This window comes from Homarus americanus, unplaced genomic scaffold, assembly GCF_018991925.1.
Source record: "Homarus americanus isolate GMGI-L3 unplaced genomic scaffold, GMGI_Hamer_2.0 scaffold32929, whole genome shotgun sequence".
NCBI lineage: Eukaryota > Metazoa > Arthropoda > Malacostraca > Decapoda > Nephropidae > Homarus > Homarus americanus.
In genome coordinates, this window is record NW_024737097.1 from 22,020,441 (window position 1) to 22,042,418 (window position 21,978).

Genomic DNA, 21,978 nt, shown 5'->3' on the forward strand with positions numbered 1-21,978 from the left:
TACTAAAATAGTAAGGAATTTAAGCCCTAGAACCGATTACTGTATTGGCGGACTAATACGACAGCTAGTGTGCAAGCGAAAACATGTTGAGGGGCGCTCGTAAGGAATTCGTTAATCGAGGGAATGCTCGTTAACCGAAGTTAAGAATCTAATGGGAGGTAATTCGTTAACCGAAATTTCGTTAACCGAGGCGCTCGTTAACCGAGGGATCACTTGTATCAGGTGTATACAGGAGAGAACTCAGGTTCTCAACTGGCTCAGCCATGTTAATATTGTTATTATTATCCACTCTGTATCTGTGTTTTTCTGGCTAAATAAACTGTTTCAATTTCAATATGCTGTCAAAAGTCAAGTTTCGACCTAGCCTCGCACAGGGTAAACCAAATTGACCTATTTACACTTATCGTTTTAATATGATGATTCTAGTGGTATGTGCTACGAAAGATACTGACAAGTAGTTGCCAATGACGTGTAGGTTCGTAATGCCATTATCAACAAAGAAGTTGGATGGACAGGATACTAAAGAGAAGAATTTACGTCAGTGAAAACAAGCCTTTTCCAGAAGTCCAGTGCCTAATGCCGACAAACAAGACAAGGCACCTCCCTCAGCCTTCATAGGGTAAGGACGTGTGTAGTCGGCTCTGCCTGCTAACGCGGCCGTGGTCTCTTGACCATGGAGACAGCTGCCAGCCCGGTCTGTCAGGCTCTCCCCTCCCCCATCTCCTCCTGCCCATCTGGATTTATCAACATCTTCACACCAACAGTACAGTGCAAAGATTGACGATCAACCCACAAGTGATATACAAAAGTGGCAATTTTTACTCGAAGGAAAAGCACAAAAACACAGCAATACTGAATGTGGCTTGACCTGACCTCACGGCTTCACCTGACCTATCCTGAAGGATGGAGCACACCTGCATTGCCCCAAGCTACTGTCCTGGCCACGTGGCCACACAACTGCCCAACCGCATCCAGCCCATAGGAGCACGAACTGATTGCTACAAGAACAGCCCAGTCCCAACCATTGAAAAAATTATCACCACCTAATTATTATATATCTTATTTGTATCACTTATATTACGTGTACATAATTTGTAAATCAAGAGACCCATTCCCCAATTATGTACAGTAATTGTATATTATCAGCCTTCCGGCTGCCATGCTCTTTCAATAAACAGTTAATTATTATTATTATTATTATTATTATTATTATTATTAAGTCTGCTAGCACGGTGTTCCTCTGTCGATGATTTCTGATGCCTAAGTCCAACCTCATATCGTCCGTATTAGGACAGCCTTTGTGAAAGCAAAAATCTAGCTACCTCTCATGAGCTTCGCTTTCACTAGGTATTCACTCATTCTTCCGAGTGAAAAAGTAAAAAAAATGTGTATACTTTATTTTCTCATAAATAATAAGTGACTATTTTATTTTCCGTTATGATAACAATCACTTCTTGTTTTATTTCACGTAGTAATACAACTTTCCATACTTTTTTATTGAATTATTCCTACCCTCTAAAAAAAATTATTGTAAGAATGGGTATTATAACTAAATCTTTGGTCAACATTAACCATTGACTGGCACCTGTTCTCCCATGCTATTCTTACTAAGAATTGGTGTGGGAAGGTTAGGATTGTGTGTTTCTCTGGCCTCGAACTTTAGATTAAAAATTACTTTTTATAGTGCATAAAATAAAACATTGTAATACTGATGGAAAAAACGTATTCCTAAATTTAATAATCTCTTCTACTTCCATTACTTTGTAATGCATAAAAAAAAATATGATTATATTATGCAACACGCAACTCAAGAACTCCCCCATCATTCCCCCTCCCCCTCCCCAAACCCTTCCACCCCGGCACACACACTGTTACCACATCGTCAGCTGATTCTACCTCTCTGGTCGTCTGGCTGGGTGTTCAACGTAGAAGAGTCCGCGAGTGTACCTACCTACAGTTGTCCTTGTTTTTATACAAGTAAAACGCACTAACCAAACAGTATAGGAAATAACCAAACAAATTTCAAAGGGTGAAAAACTAATGGATATGAAAATGAATTCAAACAAATTAATATAAATGACGGTCAATTTGTAGTTTCGACCAACCAGGGCTCCTGAGTTGGGTAATGTGTTTTTTCCGGTGGTTAAGACAATTTTAAGACACTTTCCTGCTATGACGCTTCTTTCGCAAATGACTTAAATATACCAGGGGACCCAGGTGGCCTGAGCTCCCTGGATAGGTTAGGTAATTTTAAGTCATTTGCGAGGAAAACTCCAAAGAAGAAAAGTGTCTTAAAATTTTCTAAGCCACCGGAAAACACATTGCTCAACTCGAGAGCCTTGGTTGGTCGAAACTACAAATTGACCTAAATGACTGCTTATGGAAACGCTACATAAGTTTGAGTTCCACTTAATTAAATGACATAAGACTGTACAGCCACCCACAAAAATCCGGTAACCTGCTTCATTATCCTCGATCTCAAACAGAGCCTTCGAACTACGGCCGACTGTCTGCCCTTTACGAGGTTTCAAACTAAAGGGGCTTTGATATTGTCTACGGTTAGCCACAGATGGCACTCCCTGTGTATGCAATGACGTCAAAAGCAACACAAAGCCTAGTATGACTACATAGTGCAATAATAGTATGGATAATATCCTCCCCGCCCCTCAGACGGGGGCTACGCGATGGAAAAAACGAACAATTTACACCAATGGAATGCAAGTATAACTACAGAGAAATCATGGTAAGTTTTTACTTTCGGACATGAGTCCTTAGTGGTTGACCAAGAAGTTTTTCCAGTGTATTTTGAGCGAATCCGACCTTTACTTTTGTTGGAAATTTCTCGTTTTTGTCCCACCCTAATCCCCCAACAATAATGGAGGAGAGCCTGGGAAATCGGGGTTTTTGGGTGGGGGAGAACACGAAAACGAGTCATCTAACTTAACCTAACAATTTAACGTACTGTAACCCAACGTAACCTTGCCAAACCCCTAGCAGGGGGCTCCGCCCCCGGACCCCCGGTAGGCCTAGCTTAAACTAACTTAACCTAACCTCTCCAACCAAATGTAGCCTAATGTGGTTGGTCGAAAAAAATTCGCGTGATGAGATCGATACATCATTGGTCACGACTGGATGACGTCAGTCAACATTGCGCATGAGTGAAGTAAACACTCATAATTAACTCTGTTTCACGCAGATAACATCCCTTCAGACGAAGACTGAAAAGTACGTAAAATCAATTCAATTGAATTGCGTCGGTATTTTCCATTTCCGAATGGTAAGAATGGGGTTAACATGCTCAGAATAGGGAGATCTAAATGTTTCAGAAGTTTATAACTTGGCGCGCCATGTCCGAAAGTAAAATAAAACCGAAATCGTAAACAATTCTTAAGAAAGTAAAGGACACAGAAGATGATTAACACACTGTTGACAAATAATGACCAACAGTACTGGCTCCAGAATGTATCTGAAGCTGTGCCAATGTTGATTCAGTCTAGTCTTGAACAAGCTTACACTCGATGACGTCATAACACTGGCAGATTGTTCCAAGAGTTCACAACACTCACCCAAAAAGGTTTGTCTTGGTTGTTTTCTGAAGGCTTTACACTGGTCAGCAACATACTCAGTAAATCGGTCATAAGCTCAGCAACAGACACAGAGAGGAAAGTTAAGGGACTCATAACCAACGTCCATAATCTCGGGAGATGTAGTTTGTAAGCTGAACCACAGATGGCGTTATACTGACACAAGGTTTCAAACAGCTTCGTTTTTGGAAAGCACAGGAAGGTAACCGGACTTTTGTGGCCGACTATACATTTTAAATCGAGAAAGTCACGAAGTCAAGATTTGAATATTTTGATTGAGACTTCATCTGATACACGGGGATAACCAGTCTAAAAAAAATGCTTAGTGTCTTTAGGAATATACTGGAATAACACCATAAGGACTACATTGAGTTTCATATTAATTACTGTACACCTCCAATTGATGCGAGGAGTTCAAAGGGTGGAAAATTATATGTGGGGTGGTGAGGAGCGGAGAGTGATTGTTGGAGAATAATGGATGGAGAGTGACGGTGAAGAATGGTGGTGAATGCTGACATTTGGGTCTCACGCGCAGTCCGGTATATAAAGAGCGCGCTGTACTCCTGGCATTCAGTTCCAACTGCAAACCCAAAGTTTCATCATGAGGATTATTGTAAGTTGAGGAGCCTTCTGGAGTTAGATGTACAGTGGGGTGATGGTGTAGTGGTGCTTGTGTGGCTCTTATATAATGAAAATGCGCCATTGTCATAACGATGACGTGGTACTAATGTGTAGTGGCAAGTTGGTTCGTGTGGCCAACGAAAAATATGGTATAGTAAAACCTACACGCCACTAATTCTACGTACGAAACCTCAACGGAAATACTTTGTTGTTTATTTTCACTAATCTATATATACAATATATATATATATATATATAATCAAAACCTCAACCCGCCAGGATTCGAACCCACGGCCCACAAGCCTATGGTAAAACGTTACTCTGACCACCTACGTCATACAGGTGGTCCTCATTAGAGGTTCACGGCGCCATAAGCTCGTTGAACAGGCTTTGTGTGAAATATAACAAAGTCTTGGATTGCTTTCAGTATCCTGGTGGTCCAGTGGTTAGCGTTCCCCGGTCACAATCATGGGCTTGTGGGCTGTGGGTTCGAATCCTGGCGGGTTGAGGTGTTGATTGTATGTAGAAGTCCACGTGCTTTATTGGGCTAATGAAATATATATATATATATATATTAATGATAATAAATAAGCGTGAGGAATCACCTTAAATAAGTTTGTCACACTACAAGAGAAAATGTCGAAATCCTTCAATATGTTTTCCTTGGCCTGACATAAATTATAACATTAATTATCTGAAACCATTGGTTGGACAGGCGAATCCAAGCTCGTGACGCGTTAGCAGTCTAGTTATCACACATCAAAAAATTCACAGCTGTTTTCGTTCCTGAAGTGAGAACTCGCATGAATTTAAATCAGTAAGAGTTGAGAAATAACAAGTGGACTTATAAAGAACACTGCTTCATGCGAGTTTTTTCTTTGGAAATTTCTCTAGTTCAGAAGCAGGTTTCCTCAGTTGTGGATGTTTCCCTCAGATGTAGCCTTCAGTATATTAGTGATTTCTTCAGACTAGTATCCTGTGGCGTCGGTTGTATATTCCCGAGGTGGTAGGTGATTGCATTAGTAAAAGTAACGGTAAAGTTCTGGCAGTGGCAAGGCTCCGTTGTCCCGTTATTGTTAAAAGCTGTAAAAGTGGTGGGTAAGTGCCATCGTGGAAGGGTCCTCCAGTAGGAGTTTGTGCCAGTAGTATAAGATGATTAACAAGGCTGCTTGCTTTCCCAGGTGTGTGTGCTTCTGGCAGCTGCTGGCATGGCTGCTGCACATCCCCAAATTACTGCGACTAAAGATCCTGCCATCCTCTCTGCTGATCTCGGCCTTGGTACCTCTGCTCCTGCGTCTTCTGCTACTGCGCCTGCCACGGGCGGTGTATCTCCTCAGGCTACCGGACGGCAAACCTTGGGTCCAAATTTCTTCGGTCCTGGCCTCAATAATCGAATGGCGATCCCCATTAACCCTTTGGTGGTACAGAACGCCAACAAAGTGCTCTCCACGCGCACCGGCCTGCGGGTGGTAAGTCCTGACCTCTTCCTTTACATTCACTGAACCTGCAGTTTTTAGTTCTGAGTATCAGTGCTCAAGGAAGAACACTATTGTTTTTGCTCTTCAGTCCATTGCTTGTTTTCCCTGGCTAGTTGCATATTCACATATTCACAAAAAATACTAATATTTATTTCACGGTTTTCAGAATACTCTCATTTACCTCTTGAAGGAAAATTTCTTAGTGAACTATTTTGTCGTTTTCACCCAAATAATGTAGAAGTCACATACAAAAATATTTTCACTTGCAGTTCGTCGACATCGATGGCTCGGCGCACTTTACTGACCAATTCGGCCGAGAGACTGAAGTCATCGATGCCTTCGGTCGTGACTTATCCGAACTCTTGGACTTTCAAGAGCAACAGGAGCTTTTATTCAGTAACCGAAACAAACAGCAGCAGCTTATCCAAAGGGGTCGAGAGAGGGAACTTGAGCTCCGTCAAAAGCAGCTGGAACTGCAGCTTCTTCAGGAGTTCCACACTAATCCTATTTCTTTCAACCCGGTTGGTGGCGCTGGTGGTACGGCTGGGATACAACCAGGCAACAGATTCAGTGTGTAAAGTGTACTCACTACCCTGACCCTCTCTCACGAAAGCTGTAACTATTCTCCAAGATCAACTCTACCCTTCTTCCTTAGTAGTGTACACTGAAAGGCCCTCCACTTCCCTAAATACCAATTCTTGATCATTTATTTCTTGATCCTCCTCATTACCTTATCCTGACCGCTTACCACTTGATCCTCTCTCTGGTTTCTGATTATGCCTACCATACAACTTAATCAACTTATCACCTGATCCTCACGATTATCTGATCTTGCTAATCTACCATATAATCAACCCAGTCATCTGATTTCTTCAGACTACTACTTGAGTCTTCCAACCATTGATCCCTCCTGCCTATTATCTATTTCTGAACACTTCCCCTGCCAACAAAACCATCTCCCTCCCATCCCTGTGCCATGTCTTATCGAGATTTGTACGAACTCTCACCACTATCAGACGACACATTATTTGCTACTGTTAGTCCCACACCATAACATATTTGAAGCATAAACTGTACTTGCATTTAAAGTAACGATATTTTAGCATTTGTATAAATTATTTCGTAATAAAAATGCATGTACTACAAATATTTATTGTTTATGTCCCCTTACGAAAGAAAAAGTTGATAAAGTGTAGTTTTATCCTTACATCACTAAAAAGTGTACAATATTGAAGTTCGTGCCATAAATATATAATTATTTTATATTGTCAATGTTGAAGCATGTATACAACTGCTCATGAACAACACGGAGAGGTAACGGCATATCATAGTTTCTCTATATTAATGTTAAAACTGAATAAACTTTCGTTAACTTTGATTTTCGCTTTTAAACTTTTATTCACAGATGAAGAGAGACCCAGTTTTCTGATGTCTCGAATTAAGCTAATAAATTTACAGCCAATTCAAAAAGTATCGAGATCTCAGGTTCCGGTGGAATAGAAAACGAGCGATAACCTCAGACGCAGCAACCATAGTAGTGCCAAGAGGTTGAGGTCTTAGATTAGTTCGGCAATGATTTGACGGAATTCTTGGAAGTTCATGAGCAGCAGGAGCGTCTCTTCGATACCCACCACAACACCCACGAGCTTATGCAGATGGCTTGAGAGAGGGAATTTGAGCGTCGTCAAAAACTGTTGGAACTACAGCTTCTTCGGGAGTTTCAGACCAACCACGAAGCTTTCAACCCGGTCGGTGAACTGGGAGCGTCCGGCGCTGGTGTTGGTGGTAATGCTCAAACACATTCAGGCCACATTTTGGAAAGTTTACTCACGGCCCTGACTCTTCCTCACTATAGCTGTAACTATTCCCCACAAGTTCATCACTATCTCTCCTGTGGTACCGTACACAGAATGACCTCCCACTTTCCTAAATATCTAATCTTGACCATTTATTGCTTGATCCTCCTCATCACCTTATCCTGACTACCTACCACTTGATCCTCTACACATTCTGATCATGTCAACCGTCACGAGAATTAAAGTATGATGCGGGAGAATGATGAGTCCTTGAGTACAATAATTCCAGGATCTCTGGCACAAATCTCCCAAAGTAACGTGAATGTGGTGAGGCGCCAGTTACAGACTGCCACAAGCCAGACACCCACTCGGCCAGGTCAGTTCCTTCTCCTGTTAATACAAACAACTGTTTTTCCAAATCATAATTACAAACTCCACATGATATTTCATGATAATGAACACACTTAAAAGAATATAAGGAGAACTAACCCTACTGCTGACATTAAATATAAATCTGATTAAATAATAAAAATAATAATTTGAACCACCCTATTACCGAAAGTCAACTCCTCGTTATCCCTAAATTTCCGACCTGAACCAACACCAGTAAACACGGGCTTTTAACTCACAATAACGATAAATATCTACATTGATCACAAAAGGAATTAAGACATATCCTGACTACCACAAACATTTGACATCAACCATACTACTTGATCCAAATAACCTGATCCTTACTGCCTGCCTCATCATTCTTTCAGTGAACTTGATCCTGATCATCCGAGTCTACCATTTGATTCCCCTAGTCATCTCCTGTGACTACCAGTTGATCCTTCCACTCAATTCATCCCTCCTGCCTATTTTCTATTCCTCAACCTTCCCCTGCCCATCCCTGTGTGTTGTCTTACTGCCATGTTTGGCACCAACTCTCACCACTACCACAAGCTACACATGTTATTTGATATTGAAATCCCACACCATAGCACACTTAGAGTATATACTGGTAGTGTATTTAAAATCACGAAACTTAACCACTTGTGTAAATTATTTCATGAAAAAAAGAATATTTAAATATTATTTTTTCTGTCTCCTTGTGTCACCTCCTTGATGTTGAAATGTTGGGAATGCAAAATGGGGTCAGAAAGGGAAGTTTTATCCATACGTCAATGAGATATTTACAATATTGGAGTCAACGCCATAAATACATAAATGAATCATGTTGCCACGCTAAGATTATACATACATACATACATAGGTAGAGATTTATGCAGTAAAATAGTCATACAAGCTTACATTGGTTCAGCCTGCACAGTCCCCTTCTCTCGTGCGTTTACAGGGGCTCCTCATATAAACATTCCACAAATTTTTATCTTTGAGATATTTGTTTTAAAATCGTTTTTATTTGATTCTATAGTATTTTTACTATTGCGAGTTTCCTTCTGTTGAATGTAAACAAACACAGGGCTGCCACACCGCACAAAACCTGACAAGCCCCTATAAAAGCACTAGTGAAGGGGACTGTACAGTCACCCAAAAAAGTCCTGTCGCGAACCATGAACCCCGAGATTCAGACTCTTGAATCCGAAGCATTTATGGACAGAATAATGTATCAGTGTTTACTGCTTCGGGTTCACGAGTCTGAATCGTGGTTCGCGACAGGACTTTTTTGGGTGACTGTACATAAACAATGAGAGGTATACAATATTCATAGACAGTGAAGGCATGCAGACAATGTACAGTCACCCAAAAAAGTCCTGTCCCGAACCACGATTCTGACTCGTGAACCCGGAGCAGTAGACACTGTTATTCTGTCCAAAATGCTTCGGATTCAAGAGTCTGAATCTCGGGGTTCATGGTTCGCGACAGGACTTTTTTGGGTGACTGTACCTAGACAGTGCCGTCGATTCGACCATGGATAGACAACAAAGCCATCAGAAGCTTATCTACAGTATAGGGTTCGCTGCTCAGGCGGATACCGATCAATAATATAACAAGTATCACACTGCATTTAGACTATCTGAGAATGATGGATCACTTCCACCATTCAATATACAGTGATTAGTAATATTCAAAATCACTCTCTTCTCTTGCTGTAAATTCATTAGCTGTCTACTTTTTAGCTCTAATTTTGAATTGTTTGACACTATCGCTGGTTTCAGTGTAGTTAGGCATTTTGTCCAGTATTTTACAGCTGAAAGAAGAAAGACGGAGGTGACAACATATAATTTATTGGAATATTAATGTGAAGACTGAATAAACTATGGTTTACTCATTTTTTAAACTCTTATTCCCAGAAGAAGTGAGACATAAATAAACTAGTGTATCTTGTAGTAATATGTATAGTACTGTACGTATAAAACTAAGATCATTCTGAGGCAAATCTCTTTTTAAAGCTTATCATCGGGAATTTATATCCATTATATTTTTCATAAATAGTAATGTTTAAGTTGACACTGAACATCAGCTGTAGTGTAGTGTATATGTTACAGGTATTTGTAAAATCAGGTATTTTATCATATTCCTGAAGACTTTGGACATTTTATAAAAGTCTGGCCTTTCAGGCATTTTACAAAATATAAATTGAAGTACGCATTGAATATGATCTATTTGTTAAAAAAAATTTAGTTTTGAAAAAAAAAACATTAAATTTAATTTCAGAATTAATTTTGCTTATTTTTTTAATGGAATATTAGAAACAAATAAAAAAATAATAGCACCGTGGAATAACAAGTTATAAGGTAACAAAGGTAAATTTTAAGAAAATCAGATCAATCTAAAAAAAGTTAAATCAAGTTTGGGTAGCATTAACTATTACATAGTTGCTCTGACTGTTGACAAAGACAATATTTAGTAGAGCAACTTGTCTTAATGTCCAATGTAAAATTACAATCTGAATATCACTGACCTGAACTAAAAGACTAATACCATAGCTTTACTGGATGATTATTATTATTTGTATTTTATATTTTTTAATTTGTTTCATTGAGGGACAAGAAGGAGTTACTTTTCAGCTTAAGTATAGATACATATAAGGACCTCGCCTCCATGGACAGTTAGTAGACCTTTGTTTTATTTTTAGTTATTAGTGCCATAATGGATCTTGAAATGGCATTCTTCGCAAAACTCTTTGAAAAGAGTAACGACTTCCTTGGTAATGTTTGCATATTTCTTGTTTATCTCTTTTAACATTTTGTCTCTTCCCCCATGTCCTGTAATAATATGAGCTTGCTGGACAACCTTGAAAACATCTTCGGCACAAACAAAGAAGATGATAGGTTCATCCTCACTCTTCCGTTTCTTTATAAGTACTTCAATCTCACCCCATCTGAGCACCTCAAACCTGCAATAAGAGGAATATATTTCAGTAGATCATAATCATCTTCCTCCTTATCCAGTGCCTCCTCCTTTTCAACATAATTTATTTATCATCAAATCTTAAATTTCTTTATCATCCAACATCATCTGAACAATGACAAAGTTGGTACATATAGGGATGAAAGTGTTAGGGATAGAGATAAGTAAAAACGTTACCTTTTGTGGTAGTAGTAGTCTCTCATAGATGTCTTCTTCTGGAGTCCTTTTAATACACAAACAACCTCCTGATACTTTTGTCTTGGCCATATCATCTTCTTGTTCTGGTTTTCTTTTAAAATTTGAAGTAGTTTTCCTGTGAAATTTTGTTCCATATTTGACGGGAGTCTGGCACAATCTGCAACCATAATAAGATTTATCATCGTGTATGATATTATAGGTTGATATTGATGACAGGCATTTTGTTAATTACAGGGGTAATATTCCTATTTTTTATCTTGTCTCATAATGCTGGGCATTTTATAAAATAACCAAAATGCTTGATATTACAAAAACCTGTAACAATTATATGATATTTTTAAAATATCATTATGGAAAACACTGTAATATTATTTTGGTCTTGTGTGTAAGTATCATTTTAGTTTATTTCATTATTAGGATAAAACCACCATGTTATATTATGTTCATTGTTGTTTCCTCTTTGAATTGTTACAACATTTGCTTTTGTGTTATTTCAGATATGTGGTGAAATGAGTCAAGTATAGCTTGGATGTAGCAACCAAGTGTTTTATTTACCACAATATATATATATATATATATATATATATATATATATATATATATATATATATATATATATATATATATATATATATATATATATATATATATATATATATACACTAGAAAAAAAATAGTTAAACTAAAATGTCTCTTTCTCGGTGCCGCCGAAAGCTGGTCAAAGCCCCGGTGAAAGATAAATTTATGGCCCATTAGTTACAGTATATTTAATGTTTATATCCCTGTTTTCCCGGGCCCCAAGAAGCCCTGGCCCCAGGGATTTATCCCGGCTTCCCCGCCCTCTCGGTGACCCTGCACTTTCTCTGTCAAATCAGTAAAAAGACGAGTTACGAGGTATCAGTCAACCAATAACGTTTATTTGTCTGTTGGCCGATAAACTGATTATCAACTTCTCACGTGAGATAGAAAAGTGAAAGTGGGTCCTATTGCCATGACTGCCCGTAGGGACAGTGTTGATACAGCACACTGTATACTAAGCCTTCGGTACACAAGGAGGCAGTATGGCCGGTACTGCTCTCGACCGCCTTTACTTCACCAAACTGTAAACTTAGGTATCAATTTACAGCTGGATGAAATGTGAGCGCCCAGGAATCGAACTCCGAGCCCTGGAGCAGGAGGCTACTAGCTCTGTATCACCTCGTACGACGCGCTCCGCGAAAGACTAATCCACTATAAGCATGACAAAATCTCGAGTTTCATGGAGCCCCCACCAAACTACGACCACATATGAAATGTTCTTCCAAACATTAAAGTGAACCGTGTATCTATGATCGAGAATCGCTTGACTGTGAATTGCGTCCTTACACCTGACTGACTCGGCTATGAGCTCTACATGATCCCCCTGTCATGAAGTTGCAAGTTAATGGAACTTCTCTTTGTTAATATTTTTCACAAATCTTCACACGAATATTCTGTAATGACATGTATACTATAACTCCGGCTTAGTAATGAAATTGATGGGGAAAACGAACTACCTTACAGTGTTGTGCAGTAGTGTCTTTCTTCTACAATAGGGCTCAGTGTTTGAGAATAGTGTAGTGGACGTCTCCCCTACAACTGCGTATCGCATTCCAATGTCACCGTATCCTAGCAACCGAACCAAAAGACCGGCGACTTCTCGGGTTTTCCCAACATGACTCATAGCGGCTGCTGGGTATATAAGCTCTGTCTCTCCATTGAGATTCATTCTCGCCTCACTTCTACAACACGCAACACCTCCTCTTCCGCCGGTGCCTGGCGACCCTCGCCTCTCCTCCGCCTGCCTGGCGGTCCTCGCTCCCGCCAGCGAGCATGGCGACCCACCAGCTGTCCTTCTCTGAGCTTCCTCACCAACCAGCTTTCTCATTCTGGTCTCTCTTCTTGAACAAGCAACACCTCCTCCAGCAAGCTCCATGCTGTCAGCATTCATTCAACCAGGAGGCCAGCAACAGGCAACATCTCTAACGAAGCTCCTGCACATCTACCTCCTTCAACACGCTACTCACCGAACGTATCTACTGAGCAGCTCCTCACCACACGGCACCTCCAGCACCAGACTGTCTGTCATGTAACTTATATTATACAAGAAAACCACCTTAGAGTTTTCATCCATCCTGAGTGCTAGACAACATTAATATCTCGAAACCCCTACAATAGGAACGGGCGATTCTTCTTAAAACCCCACTGACTTGAGCCGCGTTAATCCGAAAGCGTAGGTAAATATATTTTTATTTTATGTAATCACTTCCTGGTGTGATCTACTGTCAGCCTTGGAAGCTTAATTTAAGATCTCATCGGCGTCAGATATATTAGATAACCATCTTATAATAAAATCATACCTTTAGCTAATATCTTACTTCATTTCATCGTATTACTGGTGAAAGACCAATAAACAAGAGAGATCCTTTATATTCTTCTGAGACTGTTACAACTATTACTACTATTTAAACTTTTCTGTTTTAATTAATGTGATTAATGCGACTAAAAATAAAAAAAATGCAAATGAAATACACAGATGGTACAAGACGCCTGGTGCACCAATGTTCTATGTTCTCATCGCATCTTTGTCCTTAAAAGAAACTCATTAGTGTAAACGATTAGCTAAAATATATGGGAATGATTTTTCTTAGTCTAACGCAGCGGTTCTTAACCAGGGGGGCACGCTCCCCCTAAGGGGTCCTAAGTAATTTCCAGAGGGGGGAGGGGCGCACCTAGAGTAAAAATAAGGGATGGCCTTAACAGGGGCGCACCTAGAGTAAAAATAAGGGATGGCCTTAACAGCTGTGTGTATGTCCTTATTGGGATTTTCACTCGCTCCCCACAGATACTTCAAAATGTTGTAAATGGTAACTACGTCAATCAAAATGTAATTTTCCACAAAAAGTGACTGAATTAAGGTAGTAATAATGTCGGGAAGTGCACGACAAGCTGTTCGGATTCCGACGATGTTTGAATCCACGTATCTTTATGAGGCTGCATTTTCTGCAGTGGTTGCTGTCAAGACCAAATACAGGAACAAGCTGAACGTTGAAGGGGACTTGCGCTGTGCTCTCTCTGGCATGCGGCCACATATTCGGTATCTGGTAGCTCAGAAGCAGTGTCAAAAATCTTACTAAATGTGTTCTCACTAAATATGTTGTGTATTTGCGAGTTGCCTATACAGACTCTATTGAATAATTAAAGTTATTAAAGTAACGAATAAAATACTAGTTTCTCAATTTTCCTATTTAATTCAAGAGGAAATTGATTTAGAATTTTTAGATTTAGAATTTTATATGAAGGAAGGAGGTGGGCGTGGAGATAAGGACCAACTGCTACAGGGGGCGCGACCCTAAAAAGGTTAGGAACCGCTGGTCTAACGAAACAATACTGAAAGAATTAACAAGGTTATGGAGAAAGGATAAAGCGTGGCGTCGTTGGTTGAGAACTAAACCATCCCTCGAGGGGGTCAGACGAACCTCTGAGAAGGATGGACACACCAACCTTCGGGCGACAAAGCCCTGCAAACCTCTAGCATTTCTAATAACTTCTGTCAACTAAAAAGTATACCAATTCAATTTATATTATTAGTGCATCTCAATTCTCAAGACTTCGAAGTCATCATGATATTAGACTATCTATACCTGACTGTTGTCACTGGTGCTAATATGCAGGTGCAATTCAGTTGGGACAATGTTTTGGCCAATACAACTTATGATGGTGTAAGTAGACTCAAGTTATAACATGTATTGAAACTGCTTACGACATTGCCAGTCATAATTAACGGTTAATAACACAGTTTAAAGCTTATAATCCCTTTGTTATTCACTTATACCAGGATATGTCAGTGAATTAGTGCACAGACTACTCTCATTATATTAAACAGCAATCACATGTAGTTGCGATGGAGTACGGTTTCATATATTTACCTTTACGTATTGCCACGAGATCTGCAGTCCTACCACCAAGGTGTATGCATAAATCTCTATTCCAAAATTCCTCACAGGAAGTTTCTCTATTCCTCAGTTAAAGAAGTTTCCCTCAGATGTATGTAGTTTTCTGCAGTTTCTGCCTTCAGTATATTTGTGGTTTCTTCAGACTGGTATCTTGTGGCGTCGGTTGTATATTCCCGAGGTGGTAGGTGATTGCTTTAGTAAAAGTAACAGTAAGGTTCTGTCAGTGGCAAGGCTCCGTTGTCCTGTTATTGATAAAAGCTATAGAAGTGGTGGGTAGATGCCATCGTGGAAGGGTCCTCCAGTAGGAGTTTGTGTCAGTAGTATAAGATGATTAACAAGGCTGCTTGCTTTCCCAGGTGTGTGTGCTTCTGGCACACACACTACTGGCACATATATTTCACACTACTCTACTCGAATATTCATAATTTTGTACGAGTTTAGTAATGATACTGAGAAAAAACAATTAGCTTACAGTGTAGTTCAGTAGTGTCTTTAGTCTACGATATGACTCAGTGCTTTAGATAAGGAACGAATGATTCATATAAAATCCCACTGACGTGAACCGCGTTAACCAGAAAGCGGGACGGTAGGTATTGCTTTAATTATATATGGGTAATCACTTCCCGTTTGGTCTACGACTAGTCTTGGAAGCTTAATTAAGCTTTCGTCGACGTCAGGTAGAGTAGATAACCATCTTATAAGAAAATCTTTCCTTCAGTTAATATCTTATTTCATTATTTCACATTTCTGTTGACAAAACCACTAGAGAGAGATCGTTCACATTCTTTTACAGCTGCAATTATTACTACGACTGGTACTCTTTTTACTATTACTGTACTATTGGTACCAAAAACCTTTACTAAACAAATTGTGAATAAAATGCGCCGATGCCAAGAGACAACTCATGCACTTATAATATGAGGTCGTTATTAAAAACTCATTGGTGTTAACTATTAGTTAAAATATATGGAACTGAGTTTACTTTATCCAACAAAAATAATAAAAGACTTAGCAAAGTAATGGAGGAAGGATAAGGTAATAGTGTTGACATTTATTAACGACTTTTATGTCTTTCTGATGGAAATTATGTCATGAATAAACTTGTCATAAAAAGCCAAAATAACTACACGCGTTTGTTTTAGATATTGTTAATCAATGTAGCCATACCACTTAAAGTTCACTGGCTGACTGTGTAGGTGTCACCGGGTGTGGTACAGCAGCACTCGCCTTTTGTGCTCAAGGTTCCTCGTGTGCATCCGGGGCATCATCAGTCCCATCAGCTGTGACTGTGTACTTGACTTTAACCACCGGGAAAATTAGGGCAGTCAGTGTGCAATACCATCTACATTACCTCCCTGTGTACAAAAAAAATAATTTGCGATTTGGTTAATGAGTTTGGGTTGTAAAAGTGTGAGGACTCAGGATAATTAGATAGATAGATTGATAGATAGATAGATAGATAGATAGATAGATAGATAGATAAAATCACACATTTACAACCCAACTCATTAACCAAATACTCTGTGGAGAATAACCTAAACAAAGGCGTTTCAGAAAACTGAGCCAACTTAACGGAAATTAAACTGAATGAAATAGATGATCATTAACGGCTACTTTTAAAAATGTTACAGTAGTTTGAATTTAATAAGATTAAAAAACATAAATATATGACAAAACTGTACATTATTTCTGTTAACATCCGGATATTTTAATTGAAACGTCATCAAAACCAACGAATCCCAAAAAAAAAATTAAGCTAACAATGTTTTGAAACGTTTAATATTTCAGTAAGGCTTAACCTACGACACCTAATGTGCTGGCTAAATAGGTCTTATGGATTAAGGAATACATTAACAGCATAAAGACCACATACAGTTTCTTTTATATTAATTTCACCTCCATTTGATGAGAGGAATAAAAAGTATGGAGAAAGATGAGTGGTGAGTGACGGGCGGAGACCTACCATTGTAAACTATTGGGGAAGAGTGATCGTGAACGTTGACATTTGGGTCTGACGCGCAGTTTGGTATATAAAGCGTGTGCCCCCACTCCTCCTGGCATTCAGCCCCAACTACAAGCCGCTAGCTTCATCATGAGGACTATTGTAGGTTCAGGAGCCTTGTGGGATAGCAGTGTTATGTGGTGTTTGCGTGGCAAAAATTTTATCTAATTCACTAATATATGAGATTTTTTTAAATGGGCGTAACTCTCCCAAAAGAAGGAAATATGTTTCACTGTTATTCAAAATGTCGAAATCACTTCGTGTTTTTTCTTCGGTTTCACACAAAATATTACATACATTACCTGAAACTTAACATATTGAAGGCTGCAATCTTCCAGATATAATGACATATTTAGTCACCTGACATTACACACTGACACTGCTTGTTAATGCTAATCCTTGCAGTTACAAAATTTAGTGCCGTTTTCGTTATATTATTCCCCTTCATTTCTAGAGTGAAATCTCACACGAATAATTTCAGAAATAAGTTGAGAAATAACAAGAGAGCATAAAGAGGACACCGTTTCATACAATTTTGTGTGATTCAGATGTTGTCTCTGCGTTAGGTTCCTTAAGTAGTAGGTTTCCTCAGCAGTGAGAGTTTCCCTCAGTAGGAGGTTGCATCAGTACTACAAGATGGTTAAGAAGAGTGGTTGCTTCCCCAGGCGTGTGTGCTTCTGGCAGTTGCCGGAATGACTGCTGCACAATCCCCGACTAGGGCTGATCCTGGTTTTGGTACCTCTGCTACTGCGTCTTCAACTCCCACTGCTACTACGTCTGTTGCAGGTAATGCACCTCCTCAGGCTCCTGGGAAGAACAACTATGGTCCACGTTTCTTTGGTCCCGGCATCACCAATCCTCTAGGGCGCCCCATTAACCCCATGGTGGTACAGCACGCCCAGAAAGTTCTCGCCATGCGCCCCGATCTCAAAGTGGTAAGTCCTGTGTGATCATTGAGTAACCAACAGTTTTCGATTCTTAACATCAATACTCAAGGATGAGCAGTAATTTTGATGCTACTTAGTCTACTATTTGTGTGTGTCTGCCTAGCTGGATATCAATATCTGTATTCCTTTCGGACGAATGATTAATACTTTCATTTTTGTTTTAATAATTTGCCTTTAACTCTTGAAGGAACACATATTAATAGACTCAATTTAAAGTTTCCTCGATAAATATAAAACGTATGTCTCCTGTGCACTTGCAGTACGTCGACTTCGATGGTCAGATGCATTTCACTAACCAATACGGCATTGAGGTTGACGAGATCCTTGATGAGTTCGGCCGCGATTTGAGCGAACTCTTGGATGTTCAGGAGCAGCAGGAGCGCCTCTTCCATGCCCAGCGCCAGCAGCAGGCTCCCTTCAATGCCCAAAACGAGCAGCAGGCTCCCTTCAATACCCAACACCAGCATCAGGTTTCCTTCAATGCCCAGTCCCAGCAGCAGGTTCCCTTTAATCCCCAGCCACAGCAGCAAGTTCCCTTTAATCCCCAGCCACAGCAGCAAGTTCCCTTTAATCCCCAGCCACAGCAGCCAGTACCCTTCACTGCCCAACACCAGCCACAGGCTCCTTTCAATATCCAGCACCAGGAGCAGTTCATTCAGAGGGCTCCCAACAGTGGTTCTGAGCAGGAGCTTGCCAGTGCTTTTCTCAACAAAGAATTTGAACGCCGTCACAAAATGCTGGAGCAACAGTTACTTCAGGAGTATCGGACCAATCCTGCAGCTTTTACCTCGCCTGTTCGAACAAATGGGGGTGGGCTGGACGGCAGAACTCAGACACAAGCAGGTCGGAGAGTTAGTGCGTAAAGTTTACTTAAACCCCTGACACCTGCCTCACTAGTGTTGTACCTTGTCCCCTAGGAGCATACTTCCTGTCTCCCTACCTCTCAAGGACTCTGATTGCCTAAGATACCTGATTCTTCCTATTCCTGAACTCCTCCCCTACCTACACCTTTCTCCCTCTTATCTTTGTGTTATTTTACCGCCAAGTCTTGCACTAACTCTCTCTACTACCGGATGCTACACCTGTCCTCGACACTACATGTCCCATACAATTATACAAGTAAACTTTAAGTCTGCTCAAATTCACTGTTACATTGGAATTTGTATTTTTCGTATTAAAAAATACATAAGATTTTTGTATTATTATCTTTTGATTAAAGTAAAAAAAAATATCTATGAGAGAGAGATGGGTCATAAAGAAAGCTTCTGTATATATTTTCGCTAAGATTTGAACAAAATTAGATTCAGTACCATACCATATACTTTAAACCTTGTACGTTACTGAATGTAGTAGCTAAACAGACATAATTCACACATATAGTAATGTTAACTATTAATAAACTTAAGTCTAGGTCAAGTTATTTTACATAGGTTTAGTTAGTTATGTACAAATTTGGGGGGTTTTTCTGCTCTAACGAATTAAAGATATTAATGCACACATTACAGAAAGTACTAATCAAAGTATGACCGCTATTATACATATCAAAAGTTTCAACTTGAATTTATTCGTATTATCAGAAGTGTATAAATACTTTTGTAATCGTAAATTGAGTGAGTCAGTAATGAAGGTGAGTTGCTGTACAAAGTGTGTGCTGGTTGGTTGGTGATATGGAGTGAAGAGAGCATTAGCTCTGAGGGTGCAAGAAGGGTACAGTATAAGTGCTCAAGAGTATAAGAAGGAGTACTTGAGTGTACTAGCTTGAGTTGTAATTTACAGTCTCGGAGGGTAGTTCTTAATACAGCCAAGGTGGATGGTGCCACACGTGAAGAAACAAAGCTTACTAGATTCGTATCTGAATCTTTCCAGATCGCAAAAAAAAATCGAGGTATGACAAAATTATATCCAATTGCAATTATTTTAAATTTAATCAATACAATTCTACAATGTGTTTAAAATATATCAAATATAACCGAAAATAATAGATAATCAAATGAAAATAGACACTCGGTATTCTGCACTACAAAAGAAAACGAAATCTATTCACTGGACGGTTTGAAACGAGACTAAACTAAAGTTCTATCTCAGTGTATCAAAGCAGAGACTTTACTTAATATGTAAACAAGTAGACCTGTTGAACTGTAGTAATAGTTTGGTGTAGTCTACTAACTAATTAATTTTAATTGTTGCTTCTACACTGCAGCAACTAAAAAAATATACATTTCTTTCGAAATAAAAGATGGAATATTCACGTTGCTTAGAGGTGCGAAATCGGCGATTCATGGGCCCAGGAGTGCCAAATTACTTAACAAACTAATTTCTAAAAGAACATTGCGTTTGGGAACTTCGTGTTTTCTTGTTTCCTTGTGGTTATCAGCATATACCTGGATCACGCTCACCTACAGTGATGGTCAGTTCAAAACTGATAATATGTTACATAAATATATTTGTCAGTGGCCCAAGGTTAAAAATGCTTTGAAAACCTTGGATCTAGATGTAGGATAGTTATTAGTGGGTCCCTTATTTTTGACCTGACCTGACTAGTCACGTCGCCCCCTTCTCTTCAGCTCCTCTACGTGTGTGTTGGTGTTGGTGTGGGGATTAGTGGATGACATCATTATGACCTGACCTCATGTTTAATAAGGTCACCCTGTATATTTAAGCCTCTCTCTGTCCATGTAATCCAGTTGCCTCTGAAGATGTCTTGAATAAAGACGAAGCTAAGGTGCTCCGTTGTTTCCCTTTTCCCGTGTGATTTTATCAAGATTTATCTTATCCACGTATATATATATATATATATATATATATATATATATATATATATATATATATATATATATATATTTTTAGCCCATATAACACGCTGATGGCGATGGACAGACAGGTACCCGCCGTCCAGTAAGGGTGGGGGCGGACTACTCCCTCCACCATGACTGTATCGATAACTTTCATCCGGGACTGTACTGTACATACACTTAGTTCCGAATGTACTCGAAGACCATTTGTACGTTGCGCACGTGTCTAATTATGTGTATGCAGGTGTCTGAGTGTTCGTTTGCGAGTGTCTGAATGTACTTTACGTGAACTAGTGTCTGACTACACACGTTCAAGTTTGAGTGTATATTTACGAGCATCTGAGGGTGCGTGTACAAGTGTGAGTGTATGTGTGCACATGTCTGAATGTACATATACGAGTGTCTGAGTGCACGTACAGGAGTACTGAAGTATATGAAAAGGTGCCTGAGTGTACCTAAAGAATTTTTACAGCGGGGGAGACGTATGCACCTTTATCTGCTATTCTTGTGTGACCTCTCGCTGTACCAGGTCAAGAAGGCGCCCGTCTGAATATCTGGTTCTGGTGATAATCTGAAAGGAGTTCCTTACATTATGTAACGTCAGGACATACAGTAGAAAGTTCTCACACAGAGAGGTAATACAATTATATATACATTACCTGATATACAAAAGCTTTGCTAATCAAATACAACAGCAATACAAACACATACAGGACAATAATTCCAACTCAGAGAGAGGTAATAGAACATAAATACATCAATTATTCTCTCTCAGTTACAAGTAAGCTGAAGCTCAAGTATAAGGTAGTCCACAGGTAAGGTAAAGGTATAACATGTCCACAACAGGTGGTGTAAGGCTATGTCCACAACAGGTGAGGTAAGGCAATAACATGTCCACAGCAGGTGAAGCAAAGGTATAACATGTCCACAACAGGTGAGGTAAAGGTATAACATGTCACAACAGGTGAGGTAAGGCAATAACATGTCACAGCAGGTGAAGTAAGTATAACATGTCACAACAGGTGGAAAAGGTATAACATGTCCAACAGGTGAAGTAAAGGTATAACATGTCACACAGGTGAAATTAAAGGTATAACATGTCACAACAGGTGAAGTAAAGGTATACATGTCACAACATAGGTGAATAAAATATCAACACAGGTGAATAAAAGTATAACATGTCACAACAGGTGATGGTATAACATATCACAACAGGTGAAGTAAGATAACAT

At 39.5% G+C, this 21,978-nt stretch overlaps 2 protein-coding genes and 1 long non-coding RNA gene across 4 annotated transcripts; 2 read left to right on the forward strand and 1 right to left on the reverse strand.

Annotated features, from left to right (window-relative positions):
• The first annotated feature begins 4,102 nt into the window (after positions 1 to 4,102).
• LOC121873329 lies at positions 4,103 to 6,830 on the forward strand. Its single transcript, XM_042376846.1, has 3 exons — positions 4,103 to 4,197; positions 5,387 to 5,674; positions 5,953 to 6,830. Exons 1-3 carry the CDS (start codon positions 4,186 to 4,188, stop codon positions 6,259 to 6,261), a joined length of 609 nt encoding a protein of 202 aa, XP_042232780.1. The 5' UTR covers positions 4,103 to 4,185; the 3' UTR covers positions 6,262 to 6,830.
• Positions 6,831 to 8,616: 1,786 nt separating this feature from the next.
• On the reverse strand, positions 8,617 to 21,524 carry LOC121873330. The gene is made up of 3 exons (XR_006090217.1): positions 21,237 to 21,524; positions 11,011 to 11,188; positions 8,617 to 10,819 (listed from the first exon to the last, which is right to left on the reverse strand). It is a non-coding gene; the product is annotated as an uncharacterized LOC121873330 (long non-coding RNA).
• LOC121873327 (gamma-gliadin-like) lies at positions 17,070 to 19,145 on the forward strand. 2 transcript variants are annotated; one of them, XM_042376845.1, is made up of 3 exons: positions 17,070 to 17,109; positions 17,794 to 17,942; positions 18,215 to 19,145. In XM_042376845.1, exons 2-3 carry the CDS (start codon positions 17,889 to 17,891, stop codon positions 18,815 to 18,817), a joined length of 657 nt encoding a protein of 218 aa, XP_042232779.1. In that variant the 5' UTR covers positions 17,070 to 17,109; positions 17,794 to 17,888; the 3' UTR covers positions 18,818 to 19,145. The 2 variants fall into 2 exon arrangements, with proteins under 2 accessions (XP_042232779.1, XP_042232778.1); XM_042376844.1 differs by having other exon boundaries at positions 17,072 to 17,109; positions 17,673 to 17,942.
• Positions 21,525 to 21,978: the final 454 nt, after the last annotated feature.

What these genes read in the sequence shown, in the direction of transcription:
- LOC121873329 (XM_042376846.1), top strand. An exon ending in CGCGCACCGGCCTGCGGGTG is followed by an intron (nt 5,675 to 5,952) that starts GTAAGTCCTGAC and finishes TTTCACTTGCAG; the next exon opens with TTCGTCGACATCGATGGCTC.
- LOC121873327 (XM_042376844.1), top strand. An exon ending in TGCGCCCCGATCTCAAAGTG is followed by an intron (nt 17,943 to 18,214) that starts GTAAGTCCTGTG and finishes GTGCACTTGCAG; the next exon opens with TACGTCGACTTCGATGGTCA.